Raw genomic sequence first — 26,804 nt, forward strand, 5'->3', positions numbered from 1 at the left:
TAACAAGAATCAATTTAATATTTTTCATATTCATCATATAAGTAATATTATTTTCAAATTGACAACTCTCATATGATACATAAATTCGTTTCGATAAGAATAGCAAGCATATAGCAAAATTGGTTATAATAGTATTAAGAGTCAAATTCGTAAAATTACAAACTTGAAGCAATAAGGAGGAAACAATAGAATACAAACTATATTATGAACAAATTGTTATTTATTATTATTATTATTATTATTATTATTATTATTATTATTATTATTATTATTATTGTTGTTGTTGTTGTTGTTGTTATTTTACAAATGACAACTCCCCCTATGTTCTATATTAAATTATTTGCTGTAAAAAATATTAGTCATTTAGACTTTACATTTTTCCTTATTAATTTTTTATATGAGCATAACACCAACCTTTTCATTCCCAAAAATGATAGAGAAATTATTATTTTTTTAATCTTAATTGACAAATTTGTGTCGATAATAATATTTATATATGTTTTAGATAATCCGAAAAATGTTTATAAGCTAATTATTAAGTTAGCCAAACAGCCTCTTACTTTTTGACATCCCTGCCGTGGCAAAATCTAATAAGATCTCTCCGCTTCCTTTCCAAGATTCCAACTCCTCGTTTTCCCTTTCTCCTTTTCTATTAAATTTATATAAGTATATAAAGTATCTTCGGTCGATGAAACCCCTCTCTTTCTGCCCAATCCGATTTTAACAGATCGGAGATTTTCAAGTGTATGTTAAGATCTTACGAAACGCTAGGACGGCTGACGGCGACGGCGCATTCGAGGAGAGCAAAGTCCAGGGAGAACTGAGAGATGACGCGATTCCAAGTGGGCGGGAAAGTGGTGGAGAGTGTGGATTTGCTGAAGAAGAGACACTGGTCTTGGCGTTTCGATGTTTGGCCCTTCTTTATTCTCTACGGCGTTTGGCTCCTAACTATAGTACCTAGTTTAGACATTGCCGATGGCTTCATAGTTCTTGGTGCCCTTGTTGCCTTTCATGTTCTCGTCTTCCTTTTCACTGTTTGGTCCGTTGATTTCAAGCGCTTTGTTCACTATTCCAAGGTATTGTTAGTATTTATTTACTTGTTACTACTTCAATTCGTGGCACACTCCTCTGTGGGACTGTGGGAATGTTTATGGTGCTGAGTTAAAGTAAAATTAAGTATCTTTAAGCAAAAACAAAACTAATTATGGGGAAAAGTCTAATTTTGATCATGTTGTTGAAGTTAGAAGTGAGAAATTGGGAACAATTTTGACTATCTCCACTTTTTACTATTTTGTTTTATCGCCAGATTTGCCACGACCTTTTTCTACTACATTGGGCTTAGCGAATTAGTGCAACACTTTGGCGGGCTGAACTTGAAATAGGTGGGAATCAACTTCAGCTAGAATATTTAAAAATATTCTAGTTGATTGTTTAACAAGTATACCTATTAAGGATGAAACTTGACCTAAATACAAAATGACATTACAAGTTAAGCCTGCATAGGAGACTGAAGTATGGAACAATTTAAGCCTGCATATGTAATTACATCTATGTGTGTGGCCTAGACGTGGGGTCCACACATTACTTTGGTTTCCAACTGACGGTTCCATCTCTATGCATCACTTAAAGTGGAACTGCCTTTCTCCTCCAGCCACTTTGTATTGAAAAAAAGAGCTGAAGCTGAATTAGGGACATGCACAATTCAATAGTGCCTTTTGTTCTTATGTTTTCAGTCAGATATCTCATTGATGGTAAGAATTATGTCAAAGTAAGAGTCCGTAGTCACTCATGTGTTTGCTTAAATTTTTCTTCACTTGATTACCAACTTTTGTCAATTTTATCCTTGTGGGAGGGGGATCGGTAGCTTGTGTCTTAAGTAAAATATCTCCCCATTTATGAAATTCAGAATATGAATTTGTTACTTATGGTTATACTTATTCATGCCGTCCTACTTGTTAAGAATTCTGAAATGAGATTTGAGATGGCCTATGCAGTCCCTTCTCTATGAACAGATTTTTCTTTTTAATAGATAGTGCATTTGTTTGTTGCTTCGACACCAAATTTAGGAGCCCTATTTCGTCAATTGGAATCCTGACAGCTAGTTTTATGGTTTACATTATATGTAGTGTTAGTGATTTGTAATTGTGCTACTCAAGGGGGCCTCACAAGGTAGGGGTAAGGCCTGCGTACACACTAACCTCCCCAGACCCCACGGTGTGGGATAATACTGGGTATGATGTTGTTGTTGTTGTTTTTGCTACTCAAGGGGGCTAGACTTCTTGACTTCACCAGTTCTCTTTGTTAATTCTTTGGGTACACTAAGAGCGACAAGGATTTTGAATTTGTACTCTTGGGTGATACTGGCTGAGCTACAAGGCTTGTGGAACAGTAGTGTGCTATTTGGTTATTGCATATCATGATTCCCCAGAGATGAGTTGCAGAGAGTTCGGTGAAAATATGAACCTAATTTTATCCTTTTTTCTGGACAGGTGGATGACATACATCAAGCAGATTCTTGTAAAGTCACTCCAGCTAAGTTCTCTGGAAGTAAAGAAGTCGTGCCTCTTCACTTTCGAAAGGTGCATATGCCGTATCCTTTTTTTCCTTGTTTTTTGGAGAGGGTTTGTTAGATGTATTCTTTGTATTTTTTTCTTATTTTGGTAGCTTTATCTTGACTAATTGGACTATGACTTGCCAAGTAATGAAAAAAAGGTAGAAAGAGTTTGAACCGCCAGGCTCAAACTCTATCAGATTGTGTTTTTCTTTTGATAAAGAAGTGAACCCTATATAACATGTTAGCTTTTATCGCCTCCTTTACCTTTTGCTTTCTTTACGGCTGTGATGGTGGCGTACTCCATTTCCGACTTATGAAAGGAGATATTTTCTTTGTTGCAAGATCCTAATCAGCCTGCTCTTGTAGGGTGGTGATCCATTGAAAAATCTAGTATTCTCAAGCTCTGTACTGCTTCAAAGTTTTGAAGCTTCAAACTGTTTTTCCTGTTCTCAGTCAAAGAGGAAAAAGAAAAAAGAAAGACTCTTTATTTTATCTCCTCATTGTGTCAAACTGTTCCTCTGTGTATGCAGTTGGCTGGTTCCTCGTCCTCTGAGGATCTGGAGGAGATTTATTTTGATTTTAGGAAGCAACGGTACATCTATTCAAAGGAGAAAGGAACTTTCAGCAAACTTTCGTATCCTTCAAAAGAGACATTTGGATACTACCTTAAGAATACTGGCCATGGAACTGAAGCTAAAATTGTTGCTGCAACTGAGAAGTGGGGCCGGAACGTGTGAGTTTTCCCTCTTTTCTATGCCATTCCCCTGGCAGACCGTATGCTATCCTTTCTCGAGCATTCTTCACATATATCATTTATAGTATTTACAACAGCATTATGTGGTTCTCCTGCAATGCCCCTCTGGCTCCCCCCCCCCCTCTTCCCCCGGCGCGCGTGCGAAGGAAAAAAAATATAAGGCAGGGAAAGAAAGAGGAAATACAGTGAAATAAAACATTAAAGAAACAGAGAACCCAGTTCTTCTAAAGCTTACAGAAAAACCATTATCCTCTCTGATTTGAAGTCTCTTTAACTGCTATTCATTATGTGGATGGTCCTACTCCAGGTCTTGCTTTAACCTGTGCTGCCATCTGCATAGGTCGATAATGGGTGCTGGTCATATTTTATGATGTTTGAACAATAAGTTTTACTTAGAATGGAAATCTTGCTTTTGTATTCTAATCTTATATTTGTTTGTTGAAATGTAAATATAAGAGTTTTTTCATAATTTATAGAAAAGAAATGCCTGATGCTGTAAATTTTATTTGGAGTCCTACACTAAGGCAGTAGACTCACAAACTCTTCAATACTGTCAGACCTCTCTATAACAGCCTCGCTTGTTCCAAATTTTTTTGGTTGTTATAGCGAAATGATGTTATAAAGAACATATATTATAACATAGCATGCAAATTGGTTCCAAAAGAAACTTGGCTTTTAGAGTGAATTGTTGTTATATAGCGATGCTGTTATAGAGAGGTCTGATTGTACTACAAATTGTAATAACTTTTTGGACAGAATTAAAAAATTATTTTAATTCTAATTGATCGCTTATCTTGTTTCCCTTCTTTTATTAGGTAAATGTAATCAAATTAATATTGTTCTTTATTTAGTTACCATTGCCAACTTGTTGATTTCTAATGCAAGTTCGATGAACTAATTGTGCTTTGCTTTCCTGACCTCGTAGGTTCGAATATCCTCAGCCAACATTTCAGAAATTAATGAAAGAGCAGGTCATGGAGCCTTTCTTTGTATTCCAGGTTTGTTCTGATTGAAATCATTTATCAGTTGATTGGTTTCCTACTGCAGTCACTGCCCTATGGTGTATTCTGCTTTCAATATGTTCTAATAGTGCTCATTACATGCCAGGTCTTTTGTGTGGGTTTATGGTGCTTAGATGAATACTGGTATTACAGTTTGTTCACTCTCTTTATGCTGTTTATGTTTGAGTCAACAATGGCTAAGAGCCGGTTGAAGACCCTGTCTGAATTAAGACGCGTAAGAGTTGACACCCAGACCTTGATGGTGTATCGCTGTGGAAAGTATGTCAACACAAGGATTGCTCCCTATAGTATATTGTTTTTCACATTTACTGCAATTCTTAAATCAATAGGTATGCATGTTCTTTGTCTGAGTGTTAAGAGATGTTCATGGTAGGTGGGTGAAACTCTCTGGCACTGAATTGTTACCTGGAGATGTTGTGTCTATCGGGCGTTCTGTTGGTCAAAATGGAGAAGACAAGTCCGTACCTGCTGACATGCTTTTGCTAGCTGGAACTGCTATTGTGAATGAAGCTATTTTGACAGGCGAATCTACTCCACAGTGGAAGGTAATCTTCCTGTTCTGTTCTCTGTTTGCTGTTTTTTTATCTACAAGTAAATAAAGCTGCGCTGGATCTATTTCTTTTTCTTAGACAAGATGCTGTTACTGTTATTGGTGACAAACTGCTCTTGCAGACGACATTCATCAATTTTCTCATATTTACTTTTCAAAGGATCAAAAGGGCATCTTTAGTAAAATTTTGTATTTCTTGTGTCATTGTTAAGGGACATTGACATTTCAATCAGATTTGGGTGTGATAATCATTCTTTGGATAAGTTGATTGTGAGGGACAATGCCACCTTTATACCCGTTTTCCCAGTCTATTGGGAAAATGACTTGTAGATTTCGGCTGAACTTGCTTTGCCTCCACGTTTGCACATTTTCAGCTTCCATTGTCTAATTGATGTAGCGATCCTTCTCTCAGAGTTCAATGCTTTTCGTGTCAGCTAGAAATCGACGCTAGGACCGCCCCTAGTGCTTAGTTCAAGTGGCAACAGTTTGAGGGACTTGTGACATGGGTCACATGTTTGAGCCCTATGCAATGCGACCTAAGCCTGGGTATTTAACTGTAGAAGGGTAGAAGCCGGGGCCAATTATCCCCGAGTTCGGAGGCTGCGGTTGGTCCTAAGGGTTGGCCTCAGACGCATTTCTCGGTCACAAAAAAGGAGGAGGAATTGATGCTAGGAGCAGCTATTGCTGCACAGGGCCCTTTTCAAATTATGAGCTTTCAGTTATTGAATTTAAGGGGGTGGGGATGGCAGAATGATTGGTGTCTTAGTTCGTCAAGCAACATGCGGCACTCATGCTTCTAAGCCTTTCTTATATGCTGGGTGTATAACTTTTAGTTGTAATTGTTCCCTCTTTATTCGTACAGGTTTCAATCATGGCTAGAGGAACAGGGGAGACATTGTCTGCTAGGCGAGATAAAGCCCACGTACTTTTCGGTGGAACCAAAATTTTGCAGCATACGGCCGATAAGGTTGTCAATGGTCGATAACTCTTTTTTCGTAATGTTTAGTTGCTTCTAGAATTAATCTATTTATTATATCCTTTTCCTTTTTTGTCTTCCTTTGGTCGTCATCATGAGTAGACCTATCCAATGAAGACCCCTGATGGTGGATGCTTGGCTGTTGTTCTACGAACTGGGTTTGAAACAAGTCAAGGCAAACTTATGCGGACTATTTTATTTTCAACGGAGAGGGTAAATGCTGTTCTACAATCTGCTTCCCAGGATTAGCAATATTTTTTGGTGTTTTCTACAAGATGGTGCTGTCACTAGATTTTCAAAGTACCATGATATCTATATTACTTTTTTGTAGGTTACTGCTAACAGCTGGGAAAGTGGGCTTTTTATTCTTTTCTTAGTCGTATTTGCATTAATAGCAGCCGGCTATGTTCTTAAAAAGGTACTGTCTTGATTCTGTGTTTCCTCATTTATCTGTCTCTTTGAAATCACTGTGGAAAGTAACTCAATGGTCTGCAATAACTGACCATGCTTCTAGAGTGGAACGAAATTGTGTTGTGGAATTCTAATTTATTTTCCTTCTTCTTTTTGGCATGTGCTCTCTTACAGGGGCTCGAGGACCCAACAAGAAGTAAATACAAACTGTTTCTGAGTTGTTCATTGATAATTACTTCTGTTATCCCTCCCGAGCTGCCAATGGAGTTATCAATAGCTGTTAATACATCTTTAATTGCTCTAGCACGACGAGGGATATTCTGTACAGAACCTTTTCGGATTCCATTTGCTGGGAAGGTGAGTTTTGCTGTCTAACGGTATTCATAGTTGATAGTTTTTCTCTGTTTGAAATTCTTAACCTTTTGGGCAGGGAGTAATTTGAGGGTCTTATCGGGTTGCACGCTTTCTCTCCTCTATTTTTTTCTTCATGTTTTGGGCAGGAGTTGGTGGTTCTGTGTTTCATCAACATAATGCAAATCCAGAGAAACACCTGCTTTTAGATTGTACTCTGTGAGAAAGCAGGAGAGAAAATATGTTATTGATATTGGATGATAAATACAATACAAGAGGTCCCTATTTATAGCTATACACTACAAGGAGATATTACTCCTCTTCCAATGCGGGACAAGACTACACTATACATATCTGTAAACTAACACTCCCCTTCAAGCCGGTGCATACACATCATATGTACCGACCTTGTTACACATGTAGCTAATACGAGAACCAGTAAGAGACTTAGTGAAAATATCTGCTAGTTGATCATTCGACTTTACAAACTTTGTAACAATATCTCCTGAAAGTATTTTTTCTCTGACAAAGTGACAGTCGATCTCAATGTGTTTAGTCCTCTCATGGAACACCGGATTTGACGCAATATGAAGAGCAGCTTGGTCATCACACACTAGTTCCATCTTGCTGATTTCTCTGAACTTTAACTCCTTGAGCAACTGCTTGACCCAAACTAACTCACACGTCGCCATAGCCATGACCCGATATTCGGCTTCGGCGCTAGATCGAGCAACTACATTCTGTTTCTTGCTCTTCTACGAGACCAAGTTACCTCCTACTAGAACACAATATTCAGACGTAGAACGTCTATCAAAAGGTGATCCTGCCCAATCAACATCTGTGTACCCGACAATCTGCTCGTGGCCTCGATCCTCGAATAGTTATCTTTTGCCTGGAGCTGACTTTATATACCGAAAAATGCGAACAACTGCATCCCAGTGACTATCACAGGGAGAATCCATAAACTGACTTACAACACTCACCGGAAAAGAAATGTCAGGTCTAGTCACTGTGAGGTAATTCAATTTGCCAACCAACCTCCTATATCTCGTAGGGTCTTTAAGAGGCTCCCCCTGTCGAGGCAGAAACTTAGCATTCGGATCCATAGGAGAGTCAATAGGTCTGCAACCCATCATTCCAGTCTCCTTAAGAATGTCTAAGGCATACTTCTGCTGTGAAATAACAATGCCTGAGCTAGACTGAGCGGCCTCAATACCTAAAAAATACTTCAATCTGCCCAGATCCTTAGTCTGGAAGTACTGAAAGAGATGTTGCTTCAGATTATTAATACCATCTTGATCATTGCCAATAATAACAATATTATTAACATAAACCACTAGATAAATACACAGATTAGGAGCAGAATGCCGATAAAACACAGAGTGATCAGCCTCACTACGAGTCATGCCGAACTCCTGAATAATTGTGCTGAACTTACCAAACCAAGCTCGAAGGGACTGTTTCAAACCATATAGTGACCTGCGCAATCTGCACACACAACCATTAAACTCCCCATGAGCAACAAAACCAGTTGGTTGCTCCATATAAACTTCTTCCTCAAGATTACCGTGGAGAAAAGTATTCTTAATGTCTAACTGATAAAGAGGCCAATGACGTACAACAACCATGGACAAAAAGAGACGAACAGATGCTACTTTAGCCACGGGAGAGAAAGTATCACTATAATCAAGCCCAAAAATCTGAGTATATCCTTTTATAACAAGACGAGCCTTAAGCCGATCAACCTCACCATCCGGGCCGACTTTGACTGCATAAACCCAACAACAACCAACAATAGACTTACCTGCAGGAAGAGGAACAAGCTCCCAAGTGCCATTCGCATGTAAAGCAGACATCTCGTCAATCATAGCATGTCGCCATCCTGGATGAGATAATACCTCACCTGTAGACTTAGGGATAGAAACAGTGGACAAAAAAGATATAAAAGCATAATGAGGTGACGACAGGCGATGATAACTTAAACTGACATAGTGGGGATTAGGATTAAGTTATCGTACACCTTTGCGGAGTGCAATTGGTTGACTAAGAGGAGACAAGTCCGCAGTAGGTGCAGAATCTGATGCGGTGGACGACAATGATAAGTCAAAAGTGGTGGAGCTGCAGAAGGTTGAACTGGATTATGTGGAGGAACTGGAGCTATAGGTGGTGGAGCTACAACTGGAGCTGTAGGTGGTGGAACTGGAGCTATAGGTGGTGGAGCTGGAGTGACTGAATCTCCAAAAGATGAAACTGGTAGTACCTAAGAAATATCTAAGTGATGACCTGAACCTGTGAAGTATGATTGGGTTTCAAAGAAGGTAACATCAGCGGACATAAGGTACCGCTGGAGGTCAGGAGAGTAGCATCGATACCCCTTTTGTGTTCTCGAGAAACCCAGAAATACGCACTTAAGAGCACGAGGAGCTAACTTATCTGTTCCTGGAGTAAGGTTATGGACAAAACAAGTGCTTCCAAAGATACGGGGTGGAAGAGAGAACAAAGGTAACTGGGGAAATATGACAGAGAATGGAACTTGGTTCTGGATAGCTGAAGATGACATACAATTAATAAGATAGCAAGATGTAAGAACTGCAGCTCTCCAAAAACGCAACGGAGCATGAGATCGTATGAGTAGGGTACGAGCAGTTTCAATAAGATGTCTATTCTTTCTTTCAGCTACCCCATTTTGTTGAGATGTATACAGACAAGATGTTTGATGAATAATCCCATGAGATTTCATAAACTGCTGAAATAGGGAAGACAAATACTCTCGGGCATTATCACTACGAAATGTGCGAATAGAATCCCCAAATTGATTTTGAATTTCAGCGTGGAAGGTCTAGAAAATAGAAAACAGCTCAGATCGATTTTTTATCAAAAATATCCAAGTGCATCTGGAATAATCATCAATGAAACTGACAAAGTAGCGGAATCCCAAGGTGGAACTGACCCGACTAGGACCCCAAACATCTGAATGGACTAAAGTAAAAGGTGACTCTGCTAGATTATCAAGATGCTGAGGGAAATGGGAGCGAGTATGCTTACCGAGTTGACATGACTCACACTCTAGAGCTGGCAAGTGAGATAAACCAGATACCATTTTCTGAAGTTTTGACAACACCGACGCTGGAAACACCGTAGCTCGTCGGAATCTACCGTAGCTGACGGAAAAATTCAAAGTGGTCGAAATGAAACAAAACCAGTGAGGGTAGGATCAGAATTACCAGGCGATCCTACTGTTCGGAACTTTTTCAAAATCTGGCCAGAACAGTGCTCACGCGCCGGCGCATGGGTCAGATCTCGCCAGAAAATTTTTTCTTTTCCAAGCGCGTGAGGGCGTGTGGACGTGTGTTTTCTGGTGGGGTTGATTGGAGTTTGGTCGCCGGAGCCTGAAGAGTCTTGTGGTGGTGTTGGTTTTTGCACAACACCAACAGAAAGTGATTTGCTTACGGACAACCTTCTAAGTCGCCGGAAAATTACATGGCGAAGAGGTCTGTTTTCCCGGAAGTAGCTGGAATGATGCACAACGACGGGTTTCTCACTAATGCTCTGATACCATGTGAGAAAGCACGGGAGAAAATATGTTATTGATATTGGATGATAAATACAATACAAGAGGTCCCTATTTATAGCTATACACTACAAGGAGATATTACTCCTCTTCCAATGTGGGACAAGACTACACTATACATATCTGTAAACTAACATACTCATTTGACTTGCTTAGGGGGTACTGCAAGACCAACCTTTACAAGAGAAAAATTAAGGGTGGATTTTTTGCCTGGTCATAAAAAAGATACAGCAACAACAAACCCAGTGCAATCCCACATGTGGGGTCTGGGGAAGGTAATGTGTACGCAGACCTTACCCCTACCTTATGAAGGAAGAGAGGCTAAAGAAATAAATAAAAGTTAAGGATGGGTTCTAAGGTCCCTAGTGGGTTGGATAATATCATGACCTGTGTTATTAAAAGACATCACTTCATTGGTAAAGCCATGCGCTTCAACTAGTGACGCATAAAGTGATTCCAATGAGAAATGGTTTGATTCTTTGAATCTCAACTTTGAGTGGTTGGATTAGTATCGACATTATTGCATATTGGATGTTCAAATAATTATTCTAATTGAACTTGATTATTAAAATACTAAATATGTGTATATATATGTGTGTGTGCGCGCGCGCGCGCGCATGCGAATTGGTACTTTTAATTTTCCGCCTCATTGAGAAGAAACGTGCTGTTCACTTCTTGCTTTTTCCTTCAAGCCCCATGGATTTTGTTTTTCTTTTTTTTCCGCTTTTCTCTTCTAAAAACACCGATCATGACAACATTCCGGCGTGTAAAGAAAATAGACCTTAGGCCTAATTCCAAAATCTTGCTCATGAGGTGAGGATTACCTAAGACCATAAAAAATAAGAGCCAACCTATCCCCTCAGCTAATGTGAGACATTCTAACACCTCTGGAGCATGGATACCAAGCACAATGGTGAATCTGGCGCTATTTTTGGTTTAACCAATGTTGGGCATGCTATATTGTCCAAGCTCCAGATTTCCAACTCTAGGCGTGGAGGGGAGTGTTAGAATGTCCCACATTAGTTGAAGGAATATGGACTATTGTCTTCTTATATGGTCTTGGGCAGTTCTCACCTATGAACTAGCTCTTGCAGTTAACTTAGGTCGAAGGTTCATTTCCACTCACATGGTATCAGAGCCAAATGTGGTAAGCCCATATTTCATAACTGTTTTTTCTCTACATGCTATATTGCTTTTGGCTTCTCTCTATCAACTTACATGGTCAAGCGCTCTGGGCTTCTCTCATCTTTCTCAATTCGTCCCATCGAGCCACTAATTTTGCTCCAGGTCCTCTTCTTAGCTTGTTGAGTCGTGTCTCTCTCTCACACACAACTCCAGGCCCAATCCTCAGCCTATTGAGCTGCACTCTTGCTTCAGGCACAATCTTCAGTCCGTTGAGGCTAATCCCTCTCTCTCTCTCTCTCTATATATATATATATATATATACATCAGGTGAACTCTTCAATCTTCTAGAAAAAGACAAAATATGCAAAAGGTCTACAATCCACGCATAAACTCTAGAACTAGGTTACACTTGTGAGAGGTTGTTAGAGAATGTCTTGTCCCTCATTGGTTGGGCAAGGATTTCCAGAGATTTATAATGTACTAGGCTGCTCCACCCCTCAGATTCTTTCTCATCATGCTTTCCTTGTCTTACATGAGATTCCGGCATTGGCCACAAGTTTGTGTTTTAAGCATTTTGAAATCCACTAGTAGCATTTTGATTGTTCAGTGTATGTTTTTTTTCAATACTTTGTTTGGATTAAAGACTCTAATTTTCTTCTGTGTTTTGGTTTTTACTCGTTCATTTTTTCTCTCTGTGCAGGTTGATATTTGTTGTTTCGATAAGACTGGAACCTTAACATCCGATGACATGGTATGGCAGTCATATATTCTTCTGTGCTACCTTAGTTGCTGAGCCCTTTGAATTTGATTTCTTTGATTTTCCAATTTTCAGGAGTTCTCAGGGGTTGGTGGATTGACTGACAGTGAGGACTTAGAAAAAGAAATGACTAAAGTTCCAACTCGTACGCAGGAAATTCTTGCTTCTTGCCATTCTTTGGTTTTTGTGGACAATAAGCTGGTAACTAATTTTGCTTCATAGTTTTGTCCCTGAACCTATACTATATTATTTGGTCTACCAAAGTAAGAACGACGTCGATTTTGTTTCTTCACTACTTCTTCCTTTTGGTTGGTGAAGAGGGGTAGGCCACTGGTGTCTAACCTACATGTGTCACATATGTTTGCTTATGTTGTATGTCATTTGCTTTGATATAATAGTCACTGAGATAACACTTTTTGTTTTGACCTCTTTCATGTATTTTATATTAGCCATTTGATGAGGTTTTCTCTATTCAATTATTGATTTTCTTAAAAAGTGGGTATAAAACTTAGAATTTTTCTCAGGGAAATAATATTTTGTAACGACATTGACTGTGGTGTTCAGATATAATAAGGTTTTGTTTACCTATTAAAAAGAAGAAATAATTGAATCCTGTTTTTTCTTTTGTTTTTGATATACAATATTCACTACTGTATATGATTTGCATCCCCCATAGTTTAGTGTAATTTTGTCAGAAGGAAGGAAAAAGTGAAATAAATCTTTCATTTGCTTGGTGCTGGGTTGTTACTGCTTTCTTTTTGCTTCTCCACTACCATATATCTTTTTCAAAACTGCTTTGATTTTGCTTTCGTTGAGCCAAGGGTCTATCGGAAACAACCTCTCTACCTTCACAAGGCTTGGTGCTGGGGTTTTATTTGGTGTTTATATGCCCTCAATATTAGCATTAGAAACATCCTCACTTTGATGACCATTGCTGTTGCGTTGGCCACTTGTTGCTTTTATTGTTGCAGCACCATATAAGCAAACGACCTTATTTGTTGCTGGAACTGTGGGTTTAAGCTTTATCATTGAGACTTTTACGCCTTTCTCTGTTACCAACGTCCTTTTTCCTTGTAGGTGGGTGATCCTCTTGAGAAGGCCGCCCTTAAAGGGATTGATTGGGGATATAAATCAGATGAAAAAGCCATGCCAAAAAAGTAAGCTTTGCCCGGATGTCATTTTCTTACTGCTATTAAAAGAGAGTAGTTCTGGCCTCAAATGTCTACTGTTGATCCTTGTTGCCGCAGTTATTCCTTTCTTTGCTTGTCCATTTTTGCCCATGTATTATATTTTGATTTTCCAAGTTAAGAGTTCTTATGTAAAGGGATAAACAATTACGCAAGTCTATAAGTTAATATTTGACTTATTTTGGTAGAAGAAGGTGAATGAGTTTGAAGAATTTTTCTTATTGTTTTAATTTTCCATGACGAAATATATAGTCGGAGAATCCAACTTCCATTGCCTGGTAGTTTTTAATACACTACCTCTATTAGTTCCACATTATTCTTTTGTTTTCACAATTCTGAGGTAACCGTAACCTTTCCAAAAAGTAAATGGTCTCCGTTTCTGTATTGGAACCAAATCAACTCAAAAGTTTATATTCGTCAAATCATTGACAATGATACTAGCTCCAATGCATTTCACCTTTGTTTGTGATATTGAAGACTTCATTTGTTATGTTAATGTTAGAATCAGTTTAGCTGGATTGATAACTCCTTAGGACCATAAGCTGTTGTGCTCATGCATTTCACCTTTTTTTTTTTTTTTTTTTTTTGATTTCTTTGACTGATGGTCATGAGCATAATAATTTGATTGCCACCATGCCTCACCATCCTTATTTGCACAAAGCCAAGTGTCTTTCTTGGATTCAATGTCATGTTTTTCACTCTTTATTCATCTAACGCTGTTTGAATAATGTGGAGAAAGAATCTTGATAAAAATGGCTTAATAGAAAATTATAGTTTGCTTATTTACGTATAACAACACCAACAACAACGACCCAGTGAAATCCCACTAGCTTGCTTATTACGTATGTGCAGCGAATTTGATTTTTTTTAGATTTCATTCCTCCTTGGACTTCGTTTAAAATAAAAACAGTTGTCCATCTTTTATTTATTTAAAAAATAAACAGTTGTCAATCTTGTTCTTGTTAACATTTGTTTTCCCCCTCTTAATACTGGACACTGCAGGGGTGGAGGTGATGCTGTTCAGATTGTGCAGCGACATCATTTTGCATCTCACTTGAAAAGAATGGCTGTAGTTGTTCGTGTTCAGGAGCAATTTTTTGCTTTTGTCAAGGTTTGATGCCTAGGTCCTTATCTAGCTAGCTTTGTATGGTTGAATGAGGTCAAGCGTATAGCAGATAAGATTTAGAAGTACTTCTGGTATAGTCAAATTCGTAAAATGCTTGTTTCTTAGTATTCTTTTTTGATAACATTACACATTTGTTTATACTTTATACTGCTCATTACTTATTTCAGTCCATGAAAAGAGATGATTCCTCTAAAACCATTTTGGTGTATAACTGGCTGGCTTCTTCATTGGTAAATAAGGAGTGGATACTTTACTTTTTTTGATGAAGTAAAGTAGTTTCATTCAAAAAACGTAAGATGCAGCAAAAAATCACAAGAAGTAAAGATAAACATCTGCTCCTATATAACATATTACACTAGAACTAGAGAGCAGATGCAGTCCAAAAATTGTTCATAGCTAAAAACAGGGGCCTTACTAAGCCAGCTGAAAAGGCTCAACAAACACTTAGCTTTAAGAGCATGATTAGGAGTTGAGAAACCATCAAAACATCTTTGATTTCTTTAATTCCAAATGGACCAAAAAATACAAGCAGGCACCATAATCCAGACATTCTTGATGGACTTCCCAACTCTCCTAGAGCACCAGCTCTGATAGGCATCCTTCACACTGTAAGGCATGACCCAGGCAAGACCAAAGCTGGAGAGGAACATATTCCATATGTCTGCTGCAACTGCACAATGAACAAGAAGGTGGCTGACACTCTCTAATTTCATCTGGCACATGTAACACCTATTCACAGTCGGAATGCATCTCCTAGATAGATATGGGTTAAGCATGCTTCATAGAGGGCAGTCCAACAATAGCACTTCACCTTGGGAGGTAATGTAGTCTTCCGGATGAGTTTCCATGGCCATTTATCAATTAAGTCTTTGTTTGAGCATAGCTGGTAGTAGCCTTCCCTTACAGTATATACGCCTTCTTTTGAACTTCCCCAATATCAGTTTGTCCCTCTCTTGAGGATTGACCACCACCCCTGCCAATGTAGCAAGTAATTCCTGAAGCTCTTCTGCCTCCCAATCTTGTATATTCCTTCTGAGCTGAGGAAGCCATGTGTTATCCTGCCTACTGGCTGCTTATCTGTGAGCTTGTCTTTTTAAACTCTCAGGACATGTTTTTATCAAATGTCCCTCCTCTCTGTCTGCCCGTGCTTGTGTGCAGACTTAGCTGAATGTACGAGGGGCATCTCTCCGAGTTGATGTAGTAAATATGTGGTCTTCTTGAATACAACTTATTGCAGATATATGCCTGAAATAGTTATAGATATCTTTGCTTAGCCCTTATGATGGTTCATCATATGTTGTTCAAGGATTAAGAGGATGAAAAAGATGATTATGTGCGCTGTTTGGGGCTGGAAGACTCTGGCCAAATCTGATGAGTAGGAGAAACGGATAAGATAAACTATTGGAATTGTATTACTCAATCTGAAGAAAGTCTATTTCTTTTGGGAGGTTCTGTATTAACTGAAGCCCCATTGATGAGAAGCTAATTATGCTATTTATAGACTCTCAAACCTATGAACAGATACCGGAAAGTATCCTGCTCTCTGCTTGGTTAACTCTCTGGCAGTTTAGACCCAACCCCTACCACCATGATAGATGAATCTTCGAGTTCTCTTGTCGAGAGATTGTTGTTTTGGGATGGATTTTCTTAGTAACTGTTTTGTTTTTTGGTAAAGCAATTTCCTTTGAAACTTAGGCCTGCATTATTTGACGAAGGGAAGGGGAAATTGATCCAAAAGATTGAGAGAAGAACAATGATAGTTGCCCAACAGAAGACAAATAGTGGATTAAAACGATGAAAGCTTGCACTGGTTTGAGCTTATCAAACGAAAGAGGAACTTAGTCAGCAAAATCATGATAGAGACATATTCTTTGGTGAATTTGCATTATCCTTGGACTAGCATAGGAGGATCTGGCAAACTGTCGAAGATGAAAAAACATCATAATTAGAACTAGAGATCAAACATTTCTCAGAAATTCAGCATATGGGGGGGGGGGGGGGCAGGCAATTTCCTCAGCTATTGCTTGTACTGAGGAAATTTTACACCTAGTTATGTATGGATTAAGTTGTTGGGGTTACTTTACATCTATAGTTGGAGAACAGACATTAGGAGAAAATGAACTATACTGAAAATGCTCATTGGAGGGTTGGCATTTATTGCTTTTAGTAAACTAAGATTGATTGGTGAACAACCGATTTGATGAAGCAAGAGAACAAATGGCTGAGATTGGGGTGAGTTGGGTCAGTTGGTCCAAGTGGAGGCATTAAATTCTTCGTGTACTACATGAGCTGTTTAATAGGGAAGGAACCGTAGAAGGATGCCCTTTGACTTGTTGTTCTTGATGACGATGATATGGTAAAACTTTTTGTAAGTTTGTTCTTCTTGTCAATTGATAAAGAAAGTTCGATGTTTCTGTCAAAAGTATTTTCTGGTGATGGTTGAATTGTTGTTGGAAGCTCTTTGGTTCAGTTGAAGAGTACCGTGTGCGCATAGTTCTCTGACACGTCCTTATGATTTAGTGTGTTTTGCATCACATGAGGATGCAGATTGAGGTGCCGGTGCAAAAACAGGATATATATATATCCTTTATTCACCTTTCATTGAGCCGAGGGTCTATCGGAAACAACCTCTCTACCGTCACAAGGTAGAGATAAGGTCTGCGTACACACTACCATCCCCAGATTCCACTTGTGGGATTATACTGGGTTTTTTGTTGTTTTTGTTGTTATTGTTGTTGTTGTTGTATATCTTTTTGTTTCTTAGCAACTCTTTTTGTGTTTGTTGGTTGGCCTGATTATTTTTAAGCTAAAGTATATGTGTTTGCAAACAGTTCAGTCCTCAAATACAAATTATTTTGGTTCAGTCAAGCACATTTTTTGGTTTCCATTGTACATTTAATTGTTTAATTTCCTACTTGCTATGAAATCAATTTCTTTTTTACTAAATATTTCCAGGGTGCACCAGAGACAATTCAGGAAAGACTCATTGATGTCCCACCATCCTACGTGCCAACCTACAAGAAATACACCCGTCAAGGATCACGTGTATTGGCTCTGGCTTTCAAGTCTCTGCCAGACATGACAGTAAGAACCCCTCCATGGGCAAATATTTTCTCTAAGATGTCTCCTAGTGCTGTGCAAGCCATATTTGTTTCCTACTGTCATTCAATGAGGATGGCTCTATTTGTTTAGGAACTGAGTTGAGGGAGCAGGAATGACTCTATTTGTTTAGTAACACATATATATGGCAGAGGGAGCGGGGATGATTTTATTTGTTTAGTATCACATATATGGCAAAAAGTTCATTCATGGGTATGAAGCACGGGTACTAGATTTTATACTATGATTTGGTCCCAAGTATGATATTCAATATATGGCAGGGATATGCTTGGGATACGGTACCTGTACAGTATCTAAAAGTGCATCATTAACTAGAGGAATAGTTAATTTCCCTGTTTCATGTACTTTACACTATCTAGTCTAGCATAATACAATACGCAAAAGAGCAAAATCATAAAAAATCTTTTTGAACTTTGTAGGTAGTTGTCAATACATTATTGACCCAAAAATGTCAGGAAACATCACAAGAATTATCTAAAAGTGCATCATTTTTTTTTTATTTTTCTGTATACGAGCATCCTTATTTTGGGATACAAGTTTCTGGAAATTGGATGTGTTAGAGGTCTCGAATTAGATATGTTTGGGGGTTAAATTCAATTTTTGGAAAGGAGATGTGCTTATTTTTATTTAATAAAATTTACTTACATTTGATTAAGTTGGGACTCGTTGCTGTGATCCTATTATCTAATGCTTTTAGATAATATCTTCTATTGTTCAATTATGAGGTTAGGTGTGACATCACTTCGTATTTATAAGTTTTGAAGTTTGTAGAATTATCGAATGTGTTATATGTCTTGTTTTTGTTCCCAAAGATAGCGGTTCTATTTAACATATAATGAACACAAACTTTCTTAGATATATTTATCGTGCCCAAGTTCAAAATTTTTCCCCCAGTTCTTAAAAATATTCTATTGCTGTATTCCACACACCAAATAGCTATCATTTTTTGTTTGTCTGAGATACTGTTAAGACTCAGGTTCTATGTGATTAAATATTCTTTCAGGGGCCACTTTAAAATGTACTGGATATGCTTAGCTGTATTATTTCTAAACTGAAGCCTTGTGTTCCTGAAATGTATCTAATTATCTGAATGTGGGGTCAAAATGTTTTATTATACTTCCGTAAAGTTTCAAGGATTAGCAAAATCTGCTTATAAATTATAGTTACCAAGGGTCCCTGCAGCAATCTGGTTGTGTATTTGGAAAAAAAGGAACAGAAGATATTTGAGTTGTAAATCAGAATTAGTTGAAGATGCTGAATCCTTGTACAGTTCATAGAAAATCTGCTTAGATGGACTGGGTAGACATTCTTTTGCAACTGTTGGATGTAATCACAGCACTTTCTTAGTGCTATTTTATTCATCAATGATACTTTCTTAAAAAAATATTGTACTTACCAAGGAAAAAAGATAACAACAAATTACATTTGAATAGTAATGTAGATACATGTCTGAGAATTGGATATTTCAATTATCTAACTGGATGATGCACCAAATCATAGTTACTGATGTTGCTCTGATCTTGTTGAACTGTGAATGTTCTTCACAGTCTCTCTCTCTCTCTCTCTCTCTCTCTCTCTCTCTCTCTCTCTCTCTCTCTCTCTCTCTCTTTCTCTCCTTTTTCGGAGCAAACGATTTTTTCCTGTCGGTTGTTTGCTTTTTACATGGTATCCAGTTTTCAATCCTTATTTTTTCTATTTCTTTTCCAATTTTTTTGAAGTTTTCTCGATTTTCAATTTGGTGAAGGTTAGTGAAGCCAGAAGCCTGGAGAGAGATATGGTGGAAAGTGGGCTTACTTTTGCTGGTTTTGCGGTAAAGCTCAATTTTCCTTGTGTTATAATGGATCTGATGTTCACACCAGGAAAATTGTACCCGAACATGTTTGGTATTACTTCGTGATGATATGTAGGTGTTCAATTGCCCCATCAGAGGAGACTCGGCCACTGTCTTGACTGAATTAAAACAATCATCTCATGACTTGGTAGGTGTGGTTTGGTTTATTTTTTCATTTACTTGCTTTGTTTCTTGTGTTCTCAGCCACTTACTGTTTGTAGGCGTTAACCAATTGCGTAAAGCTTCATGAAACTTATCAGAAACTAAAATTGCAGAAATTATATTCATGGTCTTTGTTTTCCTAGTCAGGCAATTTGTCTTTGGCACATTATGTTTTGAAGTCTCTCAAGGTGCCACTTCTTAGAAGTTTTCTTAGGCAGGGAATCAGTTACAAAGAGCTAGAGGGACATAATATTCTCATGACGTGACTCTTTGAATAGAAACACCTAATTTGGCTTGTTCAAGCCTGTACTTCCGAGAATGAGAGCCATCTTCCTTTTAATGAAACCTTTTCGTGGCAACTTTGACAATCTAAGTGCGATAATGTGCCAGATGTCATATAACAGCCTTCTGAGCCATCAATTGAAGTGGTTTTAGAATATTTTGGAAATTAATTTCCTTCCAGGACAGCAAGGTTGAGAGAACACACAATATTAGCTCCCTGTCTTCCATGTAGGTATTTTAGATTAAATGATTAAATGTAGAGGCTCCTTTGGTCTTTATTTATTCATCTTAAATTGTTTCTTATCCTATTCTAGCTGAATTCTTAACACCAAATCAGCCCCTATGTTTCATAAATTCAACTACATCCCTCGACTACTCATCTTAAAAGAAACATCCTTAAGCTTTTTTTGATAATTAAAAACAAACATCCTTAAAAATATCAAACATAACAACTTTTGTCCAAAGCTAATGCCCCCTAGAAAACCCTATACCTCCCCATGTTTCATCATAAACTTCCCAGAGTATATGCAGCACTAATCTCATTTTCTTCTCTTCTACTTTGGCTATAGACAGATACATCCCTCCCCCCCCCCCCCCCCCCCCAAAAAAAAAAAAAAAAGGGAAGGAAAAAACAACAGGAATATGTTTCCATAAGCAAGTATAGACTTCGTTGAAGTTGGGTAGAACTGAATGTCCTCAAGTGGCTTCATGACTCTTGTTCTCTTGCTGATAGCCATTTTTGAAAATGCAGAAATTGATACGTCTTTCTTCCCTGCAAAATCTGGAAGGTTCTCCTTGTACCTATTTCTTCAGAGAGTGAAGGAACTACATTTCTTAAAAAATTCCTGATTCTAACTTTAAATGGTTTTTGAGATGGCAGCAATTCTAGCCTTTAATGAAACAAAGGGGTAAACAATCAAATCGTTGCGGATTGTAAATATAACCAAAATACTATTTTCACACTTCGAAATCCAAACTTTCCAATAAGTGAGCATCTAATGACGAGGAATAAATAGTGGGGAATGTCACAATTGAAGGAAGAGCTGCGGTTCTCCTTGGGATGGTAGTATTATGGGAGAACAATGCGTTTGGTGCCGTGAAACAGTCCAAGGAGACATGCAGTAAGCTTCGCGCTTTCTCTGGAAGATCTTCTCTCTGTTCTCCATCCCCAATATTCTGGTGCCAGTTGCTAGGAATTCACTTTTGATGTAACAGGAACAGGTGCTTGGTTTTTTGACAGATGTTGGGTTAGGATGAAAGTTGTTTAGTTTAGAAAGTTTAAGGACGTCTTTTTGTTAACATGAGTATTTAAGAGGCTCTTTATAGTCATAGCAAGAAGTTTAAGGACGTCTTTTTGTTAACATGAGTATTTAAGTGGCGCTTTATAGTCATAGCAAGATAAGGGGTTTGTTATGTTATTTGTCAATTCATACTAAAATAAGTAGGTTCAATGTTGTGGTTTAATTATGATTTGTACTTGAGTAAAGAATGAGGCAAAACTCAGATATTACTCTCTTTGGTCGATTTTATATAATGTCGTTTGAATGAACATAGTTTAATGTTAATTTGATTTAAGTATTATATTAGTGATAGTGGAAGAAAATTTTAAATGGTTTAAAAATTAGTTTGATAGAGAAATCATCACATCAAATTATAAATTAGAATAACTCAATAAGGTGAATTCTTAAAAGTTGTTAAAGTTGTTTTAAAATGCAAAAAATTTAATATCTTGAAATGTCCCAAAAAGGAAAGAGTGTCATATAATTAGGGAAAGTGGGAGTCTCATTGTGTATCAATGGGATATATAAACACAAAAACTATCAGCAAATGAAGATCGTGTATCACAAGAACATCCCACGTTAAAAAAATATCAACCATGATGCAGATGTCTCAAGTAGCTCATATTGAATAGAGTTGTTCATAAAAAAGTCAAAGCTCTCGAATAAGGTTCGAAGTATTGCGAAAGACACATAACAGACATTAGACTATACAATTTGATGTTTATTTAGATATGTGGTCTTATCACTTTCATGCTTCAAGTACTCATCTATAACCTTGGTTTGATAGGTCATGATTACTGGTGATCAAGCTTTGACAGCTTGCCACGTGGCTCAACAAGTACACATTATCTCAAAACCAGCACTGATTCTGGGACGTACAAAAAACAAACAAGGATATGACTGGGTTTCTCCTGATGAGACAGAGATAGTCAGCTACAGGTAGAAAACGACTGTTTGATGCAGTATTGCACTCTGCTTTTATACAGTTTAACCTGTAATTTATATTTGTTGAAGATTTTGCCGGTTAGAGCCGTCCACAATTGCTTTATATTCTTTGTTGCCGTACTAACAAGATTGGAAATCTGCATTATTGATCTCAAACATTATTTTGCGTTTCCTTCTATTGAAGAAATAGCTTAAAAAAAAAGAAAAAAAATAACAAAATGGATTTGCCAGAGTAGTAAATATATTGAGTTATATTCTTCATGTAAATGGATTTAACTTTTTACTCTGAAATTGTAAAGATTTTTTACACAATCTTTGTAGTCTAACCATTTATAGCAGGTAAGTTACTATTTTGACCACATTACTAATTCATGTTTACCTTATAGGTGACCTGATTGTATTTTTTTACCCGTCTGTGCTTAGTACTAAATTCTACATAGATTAAGATGAGTTACTGAGGTTTTCTGTGCCATAAACAAAACATTGCTCAATCATATTCTTTTTCAGCTTTTCATAATCTTGTCATATAAATTTGTAGTGAGAATGAAGTTGAAGCTTTATCAGAAGCTTACGATCTCTGTATTGGAGGCGAGTGCATTGAGATGTTGCAGCAGACATCTGCTGTCCCCAAAGTTGTTCCTTATGTGAAGGTTGGAAATATGTGATTGATCTCTCTCTAAAACACACACACTCTCTCTTTCTCTCTCTCGCATCCTGACAAAGGTATCACTTTACCCAGGTATTTGCAAGAGTTGCCCCTGAGCAAAAAGAACTTATATTAACCACCTTTAAGTCAGTGGGAAGGATGACGTTGATGTGTGGTGATGGGACTAATGATGTTGGAGCTCTAAAGCAGGTATTACATCGTTTTTACTTTAATAAATTTGTTTTTGTTTTCAAATGGGTTGACACGAGTGGGTTGCTCTAGTGGTGAGCACCCTCCACTTCCAACCAAGAGGTTGTGAGTTCGAGTCACCCCAAGAGCAAGGTGGGGAGTTCTTGGAGGGAGGGAGCCGAGGGTCTATCGGAAATAACCTCTCTACCCCAGGGTAGGGGTAAGGTCTGCGTACAAACTACCCTTCCCAGACCCCACTAGTGGGATTATACTGGGTTGTTGTTGTTGTTTTCAAATGGGTGCAGTAACCTGTGGAAATTCTGTTAGACTCTTCAGAAAATGAAAAATTTAAACATATTGGAGGCTACTTTAGCACCTTGATCCATGGCAGGAAAAGAGCCCCATTTATCTTATGCTTAGGTACAAGCTGGTATGGTGTTGGTAATTATCCTTTAGGTGTGCATCCAAGTTTTTCAGCAAGTTTTGTGTATCTTGAAAGATCCACATGGAGTACCCATACTTAATGTAACACTTGTTTGACATGAGCACATCTAGAAAAATGAAGTGTTCGTCTGCCCATGTTATAAAAGGTGTGATCTGCCATAGCCTAGCTACTTCGTGATACATAAATAAAAGATTGATCATGTGTAGTTTATAAGTGCATTTGCTGTTAATTCCTTTGTAATGATGGTATTTTGTGTGAGCAGGTACTGTCTATGGTCTGAGCTCTCCTCTCTGCCCCTCTTTTCCCCTCACTTTCTGTCCCTTGCATCTCATCTGAAGGGGTTTAACTAGAAATCTTCACTGTCCGACTTAAGCTATACTAGGAAGGAGATGCTGTTTACTGCACTTTTTTTAGGCATTGCTTCTTGCCTGCTTTGTGGTTTTGCTGTACTGTATTATGCTTCTTCCGTCAATCTTCACTGTCCCAACATAAGTTATACTAAGAAGGAGATGCAGTTTATTGCACTTTTTTTAAGCATTGCTGTTTGGCCTGCTTTATGGTTTTTCTTTATTGCAATATCCTTCTTCCTCCTTTTTTTTGTGTGAATACTTTTTCCGATATTTTGAGACTCGTGGGATTTGCTTCTTTCAGGCACATGTGGGAGTAGCTCTTCTTAATGCAATACCTCCCCCTAAGAAGGAAAAATCATCTGATGGATCGTCTAAGAATGATACTACAAAACCTGCCAAGGCGAAGAAACTTAAACCTGCTACAGAAAATGGAGAAGGCACTTCAAAAAGTAGAGCTACCAGCAGCCAAGCCACTAATCGCCATCTTACACCTGCAGAGATGCAGAAGCAGAAGCTCAAGAAACTTATGGATGAGCTTAATGAGGGAGGAGGTGATGGTCAGGCACCAATTGTGAAACTTGGGGATGCCTCGATGGCATCGCCATTCACTGCAAAGCATGCTTCAGTGTGCCCTACCACTGACATCATCCGTCAAGGTCGTAGTACCCTAGTAACCACTCTGCAGATGTTTAAGATTCTTGGACTTAACTGCCTTGCTACTGCCTATGTCCTGAGTGTAATGTACTTAGATGGTGTCAAGTTAGGTGATGTTCAGGCTACAATCAGTGGGGTCTTCACAGCAGCCTTCTTTCTATTTATCTCACATGCTCGGCCCCTTCCAACCCTCTCAGCCGAACGACCTCATCCCAATATTTTCTGCGCCTATGTCTTGCTCTCCCTCCTGGGACAATTTGCTATCCATCTGCTTTTCTTAATTTCTTCTGTTAACGAGGCTAGCAAGTACATGCCTGATGAGTGCATTGAGCCAGACTCCAATTTTCATCCAAACCTTGTCAATACAGTTTCATACATGGTGGGGTTGATGCTACAGGTAGCAACCTTTGCTGTGAACTACATGGGCCACCCCTTCAACCAAAGCATACCCGAAAACAAGCCATTCTTATACGCCCTTTTGGCTGCTGTGGGCTTCTTCACAGCTATCACCTCTGATTTGTTTAGGGACTTAAATGACTGGTTGAAGTTAGTTCCTATGCCAAGAGGTTTGAGAGATAAGCTGCTGCTTTGGGCATTCCTGACATTTTTGGTCTGCTATGCCTGGGAGAAGTCATTGAGGTGGGCTTTCCCTGGTAAGATGCCTGCCTGGAAGCAAAGGCAACGTCGTCTTGCAGCAAATTTAGAAAAGAAGCGCAATTAGTTCTTAGTTGTATCAGTTTTGAACGGCAGAGATTTGGATCCGGCTGGTGTTCAGCAACTTCATTTTATTGGCAATACAGCTATCACGGCCTGCTGGATGGTATATTATTGTACTGAAAGATCATGACTAAAATTTTGCTGGATTTTGTCATCTCCATTCATGAAGACCCCAAGGATAGGGGGCATACCGCAGCAGCTCACTTTTTCCCCCGTCTTTTTATACAAAAACTAGACAGAACTGTTGCTTTATTTATGGCTACTTCCAACAGAAAGGAAAACAGCTGAACTTCGTTTTTCTTCGATTGTACTAGTGTATTGGAATAGATACAACACATTCTGTCTCAAGACATTTTGTCAGGATCATAAAGAAATGTTACTATTTTTCTTTCTCAGGTCAATAATGCCGTCTCCTCTCATGTTGGCTCTCAAACGTTGAAGCTGCTTACTAGATTAATGTTTAAAAATTGAGTCTCTAACAGAAGCGTTTAGGAACAGATGTTTGTTGTGTTTTCACTGAGGAGGCTTTAGCTGCCATCTTTTGCGTTGAAAAACGTTCGGTTAATTCAACATTTACAAGTTGTCTTAAGAAGACACCAAGAGAGATAAATTACTTTATTAGTGTATCACACTTCAACATAATTCTCAATTTAGAAAGAAATCAATCTTATAAAAAATGCTGGTTTTGCGTAAAATACATTAGAAAATCATTTTGTCCAAGTAGGGTTGTGAATAATATGGGAAATACTGAATTACCGTACTAGTAGTTATAGTAATTTCAGATATTCGATTCGTATGAGTGCCCTCACTTCCTTTCCGAAACCGAAAATTTTGGTATATGGTATTCAGTATAGCGGTATTTGGTTTAAGTTTTTAAAATATATTGGTATTAGGTATGATATTTGATATTTAAAAAAATAATATCGAAATAACGATACCGTACCGATATATATATATATATATATATATATATATATATATATATATATATATATATATATATATATTAAATTAGACATTACATATATTATTGATTAACATGTAAGTTACACAATACTTCTTTTTGGTATTCATATTGAGGTTGGTAGTAAAGCTTATTGTCACAGGCCAACTTTTTTACGCTCGTCAGCGGCACCGAATAGCCCGTGCGGCGCCTGCAGTTCCCCTCGCTGCAGGCGAGCCTTTTTCCTTTCCCAGGTTTTCCAAGCACGATCCTGTGCCTATAGTGAAGCTTGCCTAGAAGGCCTTCTTCAGTTGTGCCGCCCGTATGATGTCTAGGTGCTTCAAGTATCCAATCGACACGGAGGTCTCAATCCATCACTTCAGCAGCCTGCGGGGCATACCCATTCCACATATCGAGCACCCGTTTGGTGCCCAACGCTAGCCCGAAGGCGTCGCACCGTCCTTAGAGTTCCCTAACTCGTATGGATACCTATGACACTCCTTTGAGTCGTCCAGGCAGGCTCTTGAGGTTCCCCCTCAAGGTCGCTCATTTGATACGGCTTGGTGGCAGCACGTATGGGGGAGACAGGTTGAGCTTCAACACCTATACCCTCCTTATATATGCTTAAAATTAAAAAGCTCAACTTTCGTGAGTAGCCAGGTCTACGTCAGAGAATCACAAGGATCTTTTCTCACCAGTTCCGAATGAAGTCACAACCCCAAAATGCGGGTTATGACATCCTCCCACACTCATTCTGTTATCGTCCTCGATGACACATCAAGGCCTACGATATCCCGGAGTCTGCCCCCTCAGGTATGTGCATTGTGGCTCCCTTAATCCTATGGGTTGGACTTCC

The 26,804-nt window shown here is 38.4% G+C and overlaps 1 protein-coding gene across 1 annotated transcript; it reads left to right on the top strand.

Annotated features, from left to right (window-relative positions):
* The first annotated feature begins 568 nt into the window (after positions 1-568).
* Positions 569-25,409, top strand: LOC104088084 (probable manganese-transporting ATPase PDR2). The gene is made up of 21 exons (XM_009592703.3): positions 569-1,076; positions 2,490-2,579; positions 3,085-3,287; positions 4,234-4,306; positions 4,416-4,588; positions 4,704-4,875; positions 5,743-5,847; positions 5,959-6,069; positions 6,188-6,274; positions 6,442-6,624; positions 12,015-12,065; positions 12,147-12,272; positions 13,149-13,228; positions 14,261-14,369; positions 17,340-17,468; positions 19,249-19,314; positions 19,412-19,483; positions 21,847-21,998; positions 22,543-22,654; positions 22,744-22,860; positions 23,936-25,409. The coding sequence occupies exons 1-21, from the start codon at positions 828-830 to the stop codon at positions 25,007-25,009; spliced, it is 3,534 nt and encodes a 1,177-aa protein (XP_009590998.1). The 5' UTR covers positions 569-827; the 3' UTR covers positions 25,010-25,409.
* Positions 25,410-26,804: the final 1,395 nt, after the last annotated feature.

Source organism: Nicotiana tomentosiformis, chromosome 1, assembly GCF_000390325.3.
Source record: "Nicotiana tomentosiformis chromosome 1, ASM39032v3, whole genome shotgun sequence".
NCBI lineage: Eukaryota > Viridiplantae > Streptophyta > Magnoliopsida > Solanales > Solanaceae > Nicotiana > Nicotiana tomentosiformis.

Coding starts and splice junctions, on each gene's coding strand:
- LOC104088084 (XM_009592703.3), top strand. CDS start 828: ATGACGCGATTCCAAGTGGGCGGGAAAGTGGTGGAGAGTGTGGATTTG. Junction 3,288..4,233: donor GAGAAGTGGGGCCGGAACGT/GTGAGTTTTCCC, acceptor CTGACCTCGTAG/GTTCGAATATCCTCAGCCAA. Junction 22,861..23,935: donor ATGTTGGAGCTCTAAAGCAG/GTATTACATCGT, acceptor TGCTTCTTTCAG/GCACATGTGGGAGTAGCTCT.